At 36.8% G+C, this 11787-nt stretch overlaps 1 protein-coding gene across 7 annotated transcripts in view; it reads left to right on the forward strand.

Moving 5' to 3' along the window:
* The window catches only part of LOC127794345 (pre-rRNA-processing protein las1-like), a 49549-nt gene extending 38088 nt beyond the window's left edge, over positions 1-11461 (forward strand). For 3 of the 7 annotated variants that reach the window (XM_052325365.1, XM_052325364.1, XM_052325362.1), the window contains one exon: positions 3827-5435. In XM_052325365.1, coding sequence (XP_052181325.1) covers positions 3827-4695 — 869 coding nt within the window. In that variant the 3' untranslated portion in view covers positions 4696-5435. Of the gene's footprint in view, positions 1-3826; positions 5436-7301; positions 7602-10347 lie in introns of those variants that run through there. The other 4 variants (XM_052325366.1, XM_052325363.1, XM_052325368.1 and 1 more) reach the window with 4 other exon arrangements.
* The last annotated feature ends 326 nt before the right edge of the window (positions 11462-11787 follow it).

An 11787-nucleotide genomic window follows, 5' to 3' on the forward strand; every position in this document is an offset into this window, starting at 1 on the left:
CTACTATAACCTCCTATTTGAACCCAAGTAGGCCCTCTAGTCTAAGACTAGGAAATACAAACCTTCTACCAATAATGAGTAGGCCCTCAAACTTCACAAGCTTGGAAATGAAAATATAATAGTGAACAAGAGAGAAAATCTAAGAGTAGAATACTTTTAGTTACAATGATCTCTCAAAAATAAAATACAAGGCTTGAAAATAAATTTACAAAGATAGAGCAAAGCCTTGGAGAGATAAAAATTAAAGCACAAATACAATGGAAAAGAATAAATATAATTTGTAAGCTTACTTCACTTCTTTCAATATTTAGATCAACTCATTTCCATCCATTAGCCCTCTCGAGATCATCCATGACTTGTATTTATAAGCATCCCAAGAGCATTAAGAGAAATATAGCCGTTTGTGACCGTTGGAATTTGAAAAACTAGCCATTATAGCTTTCTGCGAAAAGAGTTAGTCGACAGAATAAAATAGATAGTCGATAGAATCAAGTAACAAAACAAGACATAGTCGACAGATTCAATTTATCTATTATGTTAGTCGACAACACTAAGGAGATAGTCGACAGAATTGATTTCTATATTACAAAATGAAAGAGATAGTCGACAGATGAGAAGACATAGTCGATAAATGTTGGTATAGAACCATAGCTTAGTTGACATAAAGGAGAAATTAGTTGACAGATGCAATGCATATAGTCGACAGTTCAAAGGCACTCAGTCGACATATGAAGACTTTGAAGATACAATATATTACAACATATTTACATTTCTTTAGTTTATATAAATTAAAGAAAATGAGGACATTTACTTTAATGCATAAATGTAAATAAGAAAGTACCCCCTATTTGAATTCAATAAAAATATCTAAAAAATCAAAATCCATAACCATAAGAAAATAAAATTTTGGTTTTAGTACAAACTCGGAATTTAACAAATTTACCATTCTCAAAATACATACATTCTATTTATTGAAAAAATCATTAAAAATCGTTTTAACAACAATGATTATTAGCTATCAAAATACCGTGAGATAGTTTTTCAAAATGAAAATATTTTCTTATATCTCTCTTATAATGCACTAATTTTTCAGATTTAGAAAAATTATATTAAAGGTAAAAACATCCACTATCCAATTATACAAAACCAATTTGGAGAAATCATTTAGGAGATTCTTTTAGATCATTTTGTTTTCATTTTCACAAAGGTAATTGAAATTGATTTTTGTTTGCAAATCATATTATCAATTTTATTTTTCATCATCAAAACCAAACACAAGATAAACACAAGAGTAAAACATCACTTCTCTTACCTCTTTTGCTAGATACTTGTTCTATTCCATCCACTCTTCTCACATGAGGTGCCATTGATCTTCTTTCCACATGAACAAATAATCTCAATCAAGTTTTACTATAACTTTCTAATGAATAATCTCATTTCTAATTTTATTTTTTCTTGTATGACTATAAATCCTTCTTAACATCCTTATTTTTGTTATGCTTATATTTTGTCCATCTTGGCGCTTTGTCACTTAAACATTATGTGCCATATAACAAAGCTGGTTTTATAGTTGTCTTATAAAATTTTTCTTTAAGCTTTAATGATATCTTACTATCACATAAAATGCCAAATGCTTTTTTCCATTTTAACCATCTTCCTTTAATTTTATAGGTAACATGCTCATTAATTTCCTGTCTTTTTTGGATGATTGATCTAAGATATTTGAAATGATCTTTTTTGGGGATAATTTGATCTTCCAGATTTACCAGTTTGCATTCTCTATAATTCATTTTTCAATCTACTAACTTAAACCTCTAGATTATAAAGTGTTCCTCCATCCATCATTCTCTCATCCACCAATACATTGCTATCAGCAATTAGCATACACCAAGACACCTCTGCCTAGATATGTTGAGTTCATCTATGTCTCTCTCATCCACCAACTCATTGCTATCGGCAATTAGCATACACCAAGACACCTATGCCTAGATATGTTAAGTTCATCCATTACTGGGATAAATAGGAGAGGGCTTAAAACAGATCCATGATGTAAACCACTTTTAATGAGAGAAGCCTTAGCATCTCTTTCATATGTTCTGACACATGTTTCTACTCTATGTCTATGGTACATCTTCTTTCATTAGAGTTGCAAATACTGCATTGTATTTTCTGTTATAAAATTATAATATTTTCATCACATTGTTATTGGGTGAGCCACACTTGTTGACGCCACACTGAATTTTTGCTAGTTCTTATGAATGTCTGCATTTGTCTTGATAAACACTTGAATTCCTCCCCCCCTCCAAATCACACACACACACAAAAAAAAACTATTTTGGCTTTGGAAAAGTCTTTTTAGCCCTGTTCATATGATGAAACTCTGTTTAGAATACACATCCCTGACACAACTACAAGAAATCTTATTCCTACTAGCTAGGTAGGAGGTGGGGTTAGTAATATGAATTCTAGCTCACCAATCATCTTTTTCTTTGATCATACCATTTGTCGGGGTAGTATGCATCCCACACATGATAAGGTTGCTCCTTTGTGATTTGAAGGCCACTAGTGTCATGTGCCAGCTATGTAGGGAGGTACCTTAATTAGAGAAGCTATAGAGAATGAGTAATTGTACTAAGGAAGTTACAGCATTGGGAGGTTGTACCCTGTTAGTTACAGCTGTAAGGACTTGTACTTAGTTAAATAGCCTAATTGCTTGTAATTCCCAGAACGTGCAGGCCGTTTGCCGCACATGGGTGGTTGGATCAGCAGGTAGGTATATAAGCTGTCCACACCTGGAAGAATGTATGAAATAGCAGAATTCTGATAGTTTTTAAATCTCTCTCCCTTCTCTCTTCCCCCTCTGTTCTCTGTTCTTCTAATTCTCCCTAAACTTCTCTAATTCTCCCTCTTTCTTCTAACAATCTCACTGGATTCTGGTGAGAGAACTGGTCAGATCCTTTGGGAGCTGACAACTAGTTGGAGAAACACTTACTTAAAAAGTAAGTGCAAGGCTGCATATGAAAACAAACCTCTTCCAGTCCTTATAAAGAGGGGAGCCTTGTACAATGGGGGCACTTTTTTCTAGTTTGATGTTTTATATCCTTATAACTGGAATTTTAGCACAGAGAATCTTACTAATCTTTATTTGTATATATCATTGCTAATTTTGGAGAATCACTAATTCTCACACTTAAGGAACATTTCTGAGTTGTGACATTGCTTTCGGTAACCATAAGATGAAAAAATATGCTTTATACATGATCTCTCTACTGATTGTATAATGGTTTTTTCTAAAAAATATGTCCATTTTACATAAAAACCAAGAAGAATTATGAGCTACTCCAAGGGATCATTAGGTACTGAGTGGTTATGCTGGTGCCCTCCTAAAATTTTTATTCATTTGTTTACACCCTACTTTTTAACAGTTTTCAACTACTTCGTTTTTATCCTGTACATCTATCATTCTGTGTCCCTGTTTGTCTCTATGAAAGGTTGCTTGTAATCGTAAATTGGATTAGGTTCTTGAATTATTGGTTTGATGTCATAGTTATCATCCATGAATGGAGCGTTCTCTTCTTGCCCAATAGGAGAATTAATCTTCGCGGTATACAGAAGACCTTTGTTTAGGGGCTGCTGGCCTGTTTAGGGTATGGAAACCTTCTGGCTTTGTCGGGAAGATTGGATAGATGCACATACTACTTCTTTTTGCTTTTTGTTTGACAATCTTTACATATCCTAGCTAAAAGAATTACTTTACTGATCTAACAACAAAGTTATTGCTTGTTCTTTGTTTGTTTTTTTTTTTATCCTTTTGAATTGTAATCAGATTCCATATTGGAGAATATAGTGGAGGTTCACCACATTGAAAGACTTTCACATCTGGTCAAGTGGTTGGTCGAAAATCTCAAGGGCCTCAAGCTTACTGCCACGCGCAGGAAAGATTCTGGTAATGCAGCCGAAGGTTGTTCAGCTGATTCTAGTAGTTTGCCAAAGTCAATTCTTGTAGAGCTTCTACGTAAATGTCTTCTGGCTTCATGGCCTGGCAACGAGCAGCTCAGGAATTCGGCCTTAGTGCTCGCGCACATGATTGGAAATAGCTCATTGATTGACAAGCTCAACAAACTCCACTGCTTGCTGGCTCCACCTACTACTCCAATGTGGGTTGATGAACAAAACTCTTCCATCTCTAATCACCAAGACATCCTCGCTCAGCACAGGGAGTCCATTCGTAAAGCAGAGGCTTTTAACCTTCACCAAAGGCAGCAGAAGAAGAGCAATGTGGTGAAGGCAGGGGATGGGGGCGTCACAGGATGGACTCTGGCGAAATCATGGAACAAATGCCCGATCGGAATGCTGCCTCGTGACATCGGTTCTTCTGGTCGCCTTCCCGTTCTGGACTGCTTCAGCGATGAACAGGCATTATCAGAAAGCAGCAGAGAATTAAGGGAGGAGGAGGAGGGGGAGGCTACGCGCAAGAGAAAACCGGACTGGGAGATTGAGCTGTTGAAGAAGTCGAGTACAAAGAAGAAGAAGAGAAGGGAGATGGAGTTGGATGATGCCCAGGAATCAGATGGTGAGGATTTGGATGCTGCTGCATCATCTTGGGAAGGCCAGCTGATGATGGATGGGGTATGGAAGAGAGCTGGGGAGGAAGAGCTGCGTGCCATTGCATCAGCTGTAAGAATATTGGTTTAGTTCATCCTAAGGTTTTATTATAAGATGAATTGAGGATGATGATGATGAGGGACCTACCCAAATTACTTTTGTGTGGGAGTGGGGTGGGGTGGGGTATTTGGAGAAATTGTATAAATTATGAATCAGAAAAGCAAGCCAGTTGATGATGATATTGGCCTTGTGGGTTGGTCAAAAGGCAGGCATTTCTGAGCAAATAGATCCCCCCCCCCCCCTCCCCCTTCTTTTTCTGATTTTTTTTTTTTTTAAGGCAGGCAGTCAGGCAGCAATAGCTATTTTCTTTTTTTATTTTTACTGTGGAAGAGTGGGTGCGGGAGAATGTTTCAAGTTTCTACTATAGAGAGAGAAAATACAAAATATAATAATTACTTTGACATCTCTCAAATATTATTCTGTGTGTGTTTTTTAATGTCACTTTAACTTTCACTACATTGCTAAATGGAGATCGAAGTCTGGAAAGTTATAATAACAAAGGGGAAGAAAAAAAAAGAAAAACACAAAAGAAAGGAAGGAAAGATTTTATCACAACCCAGCTAAAGTGTCGCTGCAATGGGCGGAAGGAAGTCATCTGATCGGACGAACGGTGGAGGAAAGTAGGTCCGGCAGGGGCGACCTGAGAACACATAATGAAAGGGTGGGAGATTTTGCATCTCGCGCACATGAACATGATGTGATCTCACGTCGCCCCTGTTGGACCCTTCCACCTCTTTGCACCACTACCACCACCACTACTGCTACTGCATCTCATCTCATCTCATCCATTGAGGGTGTGTATGTGATCTGTATTATTATTATATTATATAGCATATACAAACTAACGTTGTAGTACCAGTGCTTTGGTTCTGTATTAAATTGCTGGTACACACTGTACTGCAAGCACTCACTTTCCTCCTCAAGTCTTGAGGATGGTGTTTGTTTGGGGGGGGGGGGGGGGGGGGGGGGAGAACGGATGGGCGAGTACGACATTTCAATTGCAATTACCTGTACTCCCCGGCGGCGGGCGAGTACGACACTTCAATTACCTGTACTCCCCGGTGGTTTGTACTACCAATTACCTGGTTTGACTGCGAACTCCATAATCCATTGTACTGCCTGCCACCATACACGTGTTCGTTTAATTTGTTGCGTAATACTTTGTGTTTGAATAATAATAATAATAATGATTGCATACGCGTTCAATGTGTGAGTGAGGGACCAAAATGTAATTTCATCCTTTCATATAATGACATTTCAATTCCATCCGTTGTTGTTGTTGTTGTTGTTGTTGTTTTATGATTCAGGTATATATGAGGTCGGGAGGAAATTCTTGTTAACAATTCATCAAATTATTCATATATTATACACGAATTATTTCATATTTTTATTAAAATTTTTATACTCACATATATTTTAAATATTTAGAATAATTCGTGTATTTTAAATTTAAAAAGTATAAAACGTGTATTAGTCAATTTTTTTAAAAAATTTGACTAAAAAATCTATTGCGTGCTCTCATAAGACCATGTGCAAAGCAAAAAGACCTTGTCTGATCAGAAAGACTTTTTAACTATTATAATGGCACTAATGGCTCATGATGACTCATTATTATTATAGTCAATGGCTCTGCTGCTAACAAGATTCTATCTGTTTCTCACTTTTCACCGACCTCTCATTTTATTTTTATTAAATATTAATAAATATTATTATTCAATTCTATCTCCATACACATCTCTCTCTCCTCTCTCTATCATTTATCTAATAAACTACTCATTTACCACATTTCTCTTCGGAGTGTTTGTTCTTCAATCTTCAACTTCTCATCAAGTTCAATAACTTCAACTCCTCTTTATCTCTATCTCTCGGTAGCTTGCTTCGTTTTATTCCTTGTTTTGTGGTCTCCTCAAGATTTTTTGAAGTAATTTTTCTGTGCTGATTTTTCATCTTTATGTTCATTTTTATATGCATGGAAGATTATTTAGGGCATATTTTATTACATTTTTTAAATTAATTTTTAGTTTTAAAATCAAACAATATAAGATTGATAGATTTGAAGAAGTGATCTTCACCATTTAATGGAGGAGAATGTATAGGCTCAAAACTATTGAAACTAGATAAATTCAGGAGAATGTATTTGATGAATTAGTTAACCCTTTTAAGAAAATTGAGTTGGTATATTATTTTTGTATCTATTGGACCAATAGCAGTGTTAGGGGCCCCCAGTCGTCATGCTATATGGATAACCAGTCTTTCTACTCAGGCCAACACTGCAGCGTATTTTTTTAGCTATGGCTTTTCCCCCTTGATATCTGATACTTTGAGTGAGAAAAACAAGTAAGTGTTTAATTTGAAGGCAGTGGAGCATTTCATATCAGTGTTTTGAATGGCCCATGATTTCATGCAACTTCTTTGTTAGAAAAAAGCACAACCATGCTTAGACATGTATGTTTGTTAGGTTGGTATTGTTGAAAAGGGAAAAAGCTAAAAAGAAAAAAAAAGAAAAGAAAAGACAAAGTATGTGTTATCATGTCATTGTGCAATTTTTCTATTATTCTCTTATACTTCCTTTTGTTTGTTTTTTCGGTTACTTTTTTTTTTTTCTGATTGTTTTGCTCACCTTTTGTCTGTTTCAGGTCCTAGGAGACAGGTTACAAAGGCATTGAAAAATCTTGTTCACTTATATTCTTCCTTCTCCTCAGATGTAGTTTCTGTGTTAATAGACCTTCTGCTGAAGGAATCACATGCTGCAGATTTTGCCGAGGTCCCCAAAATTTGTCAAGTCAGTGAGGGTACAGATCAGATGCAGAGTGCATTTGATGACTGGAAGCCTATCATTGCAAAGTTGTCAAATAAGGAACCAGAGTTGCTTATGACTCTTCTTAAGTCGGTCCTTGAAATCATTGAGACTGAAGAAGGCAAGAAATATGGAAATGGTAACTACACATCTTTTTTAACATGTTTTCTCTATGTTCCAGTGTTTGTCAATTAATAATCATAGTTCTTTCCTTAAAACAACAGCAAAAACATATCTAAGCCTTTAACCAACTATGTGGGATTGACATGAATTCTAGCTCGTTAGCAACTTCTATTGATGACCTAATCTTTTGTAAGGGTCTTCGAATTCATATCATACCTAAGTGTCTACGAAAAGTTTTTCTTGGTCCTTCTCTTTCCTATTTTGCTAGATATTTGTTCTATTCCATCTACTCTTCTCACATGAGGTGCCGTTGATCTTCTTTTCACATGAACAAATAATTTCAATCAAGTTTTACACATCTTATTTTCAATAGGAGTTACTCTAACTTTCTAACAAATAATTTCATTTTTAATTTTATGTTTTCTTGTATAGCTGTACTTCCTTCTTAACATCCTTATTTTCGTTATGCTTATATTTTATCCATCTTGGTGCTTTGTCACTTAAACATTATGTGCTATACAACAAAGCTGGTTTTATAGTTGTGTTATAAAATTTTTCTTTAAACTTTAATGATATCTTACTACCACATAAAATGCCAAATGCTTTTTTCCATTTTAACCATCCTCATTTTATAGGTAACATGCTCATTAATCTCCTGCCTGTTTTGGATGATTGATCTAAGATATTTGAAATGATCTATTTTCGGGATGATTTGATCTTCCAGATTTACCAATTTGCATTCTCTATAATTCATTTTTCAATCTACTAAGTTAAACCTCTAGATTATAAAGTGTTCCTCCATCCGTCTTTCTCTCATCCACCAATACATTGCTATCAGCAATTAGCATACACCAAGACACCTCTGCCTAGATATGTTGAGTTCATCCATGTTTTTCTCTCATCCACCAACTCATTGCTATCGGCAATTAGCATACACCAAGACACCTGTGCCTAGATATGTTGAGTTCATCCATTACTAGGATAAATAGGAGAGGGCTTAAAACAGATCTATGATGTAATCCACTTTTAATGAGAGAAGCCTTAATATCTCTTTCATATGTTCTGACACATCTTCTTTCATTAGAGTTGCAAATACTGCATTGTATTTTCTTTATAAAATTATAATATTTTCATCACATTGTTATTGGGAGAGCCACACTTGTTGACGCCACACTGAATTTTTGCTAGTTCTTATGAATGTCTGCATTTGTCTTGATAAACACTTGAATTCCTCCCCCCTCCAAAACACACACACACAAACTATTTTGGCTTTGGAAAAGTTTTTTTAGCCCCGTTCATATGATGAAACTCTGTTTAGAATACACATCCCTGACACAACTACAAGAAATCTTATTCCTACTAGCTAGGTAGGAGGTGGGGTTAGTAATATGAATTCTAGCTTGCCAATCATCTTTTTCTTTGATCATATCATTTGTCGGGGCAGTATGCATCCCACACATGATAAGGTTGCTCCTTTGTGATTTGAAGGTCACTAGTGTCATGTGCCAGCTATGTAGGGAGGTACCTTAATTAGAGAAGCTATAGAGAATGAGTAATTGTACTAAGGAAGTTACAGCATTGGGAGGTTGTACCCTGTTAGTTACAGCTGTAAGGACTTGTACTTAGTTAAATAGCCTAACTGCTTGTAATTCCCAGAACGTTCAGGCCGTTTGCCGCACATGGGTAGTTGGATCAGGAGGTATATAAGCTGTCCACACCTGGAAGAATGTATGAAATAGCAGAATTATGATATTTTCTAAATCTCTCTCCCTTCTCTCTTCCCCCTCTGTTCTCTGTTCTTCTAATTCTCCCTAAACTTCTATAATTCTCCCTCTTTCTTCTAACAATCTCACCTGATTCTGGTGAGAGAACTGGTCAGATCCTTTGGGAGCTAACAACTAGTTGGAGAAACACTTACTTAAAAAGTAAGTGCAAGGCTGCATATGAAAACAAACCTCTTCCAATCCTTATAAAGAGGGGAGCCTTGTACAATGGGGACACTCTTTTCTAGTTTGATGTTTTATATCCTTATAACTGGAATTTTGGAAGCACAGAGATTTTTCAATCTTACTAATCTTTATTTGTATACATCATTGCTAATTTTGGAGAATCACTAATTCTCACACTTCAGGAACAATTTTGAGTTGTGACATTGCTTTTGGTAACCATAAGATGAAAAAATATGCTTTATACATGATCTCTCTACTGATTGTATAATGGTTTTTTCTAAAAAATATGTCCATTTTACAGAACAACCAAGAAGAATTATGAGCTACTCCAAGGGATCATTAGGTACTGAGTGGTTATGCTGGTGCCCTAAAATTTTTATTCATTTGTTTACACCCTACTTTTTAACAGTTTTCAACTACTTCGTGTTTATCCTGTACATCTATTATTCTGTGTCCCTGTTTGTCTCTATGAAAGGTTGCTTGTAATCGTAAATTGGATTAGGTTCTTGAATTATTGGTTTGATGTCATAGTTATCATCCATGAATGGAGCGTTCTCTTCTTACCCGATAGGAGAATTAATCTTCGCGGCATACAGAAGACCTTTGTTTAGGGGCTGCTGGCCTGTTTAGGGTATGGAAACCGTCTGGCTTTGTCGGGAAGATTGGATAGATGCACATACTACTTCTTGTTGCTTTTTGTTTGACAATCTTTACATATCCTAGCTAAAAGAATTACTTTACTGATCTAACAACAAAGTTATTGCTTGTTCTTTGTTTGTTTTTTTTTTTTTTATCCTTTTGAATTGTAATCAGATTCCATATTGGAGAATATAGTGGAGGTTCACCACATTGAAAGACTTTCACATCTGGTCAGGTGGCTGGTCGAAAATCTCAATGGCCTCAAGCTTACTGCCACGCGCAGGAAAGATTCTGGTAATGCAGCCGAAGGTTGTTCAGCTGATTCTAGTAGGTTGCCAAAGTCAATTCTTGTAGAGCTTCTACGTAAATGTCTTCTGGCTTCATGGCCTGGCAACGAGCAGCTCAGGAATTCGGCCTTAGTGCTCGCGCACATGATTGGAAATAGCTCATTGATTGACAAGCTCAACAAACTCCACTGCTTGCTGGCTCCACCTACTGCTCCAATGTGGGTTGATGAACAAAACTCTTCCATCTCTAATCACCAAGACATTCTCGCTCAGCACAGGGAGTCCATTCGTAAAGCAGAGGTTTTTAACCTTCACCAAATGCAGCAGAAGAAGAGCAATGTGGTGAAGGCAAGGGATGGGGGCGTCACAGGATGGACTCTGGCGAAATCATGGAACAAGTGCCCGATCGGAATGCTGCCTCGTGACATCGGTTCTTCTGGTCGCCTTCCCGTTCTGGACTGCTGCAGTGATGAACAGGCATTATCAGAAAGCAGCAGAGAATTAAGCGAGGAGGTGGAGGGGGAGGCTACGCGCAAGAGAAAACCGGACTGGGAGATTGAGCTGTTGAAGAAGTCGAGTACAAAGAAGAAGAAGAGAAGGGAGATGGAGTTGGATGATGCCCAGGAATCAGATGGTGAGGATTTGGATGCTGCTGCATCATCTTGGGAAGGCCAGCTGATGATGGATGGGGTATGGAAGAGAGCTGGGGAGGAAGAGCTGCGTGCCATTGCATCAGCTGTAAGAATATTGGTTTAGTTCATCCTAAGGTTTTAATTATAAGATGAATTGAGGATGATGATGATGAGGGACCTACCCAAATTACTTTTGTGTGGGAGTGGGGTATTTGGAGAAATTGTATAAATTATGAATCAGAAAAGCAAGCCAGTTGATGATGATAATGGCCTTGTGGGTTGGTCAAAAGGCAGGCATTTCTGAGCAAAGAGATAGGAGGAGGCCCCCCTCCCTTTTTCTGTAATTTTTTTTTTAGGCAGGCAGCAATAGCTATTTTCTTTTTTTATTTTTACTGTGGAAGAGTGGGTGCGGGAGAACGTTTCAAGTTTCTACTATAGAGAGAGAAAATACAAAATATAATAATTACTTTGACATCTCTCAAATATTATTGTGTGTGGTTTTTTAATGTCACTTTAACTTTCACTACATTGCTAAATGGATATCAAAGTCTGGAAAGTTATAATAACAAAGGGGAAGAAAAACACAAAAGAAAGGAAGGAAAGATTTTATCACAACCCAGCTAAAGTGTCGCAGCAATGGGCGGAAGGAAGTCATCTGATCGGACGAACGGTGGAGGAAAGTAAGTCCGGCAGGG

This window comes from Diospyros lotus, chromosome 2, assembly GCF_014633365.1.
Source record: "Diospyros lotus cultivar Yz01 chromosome 2, ASM1463336v1, whole genome shotgun sequence".
NCBI classification, from domain to species: Eukaryota; Viridiplantae; Streptophyta; class Magnoliopsida; order Ericales; family Ebenaceae; genus Diospyros; species Diospyros lotus.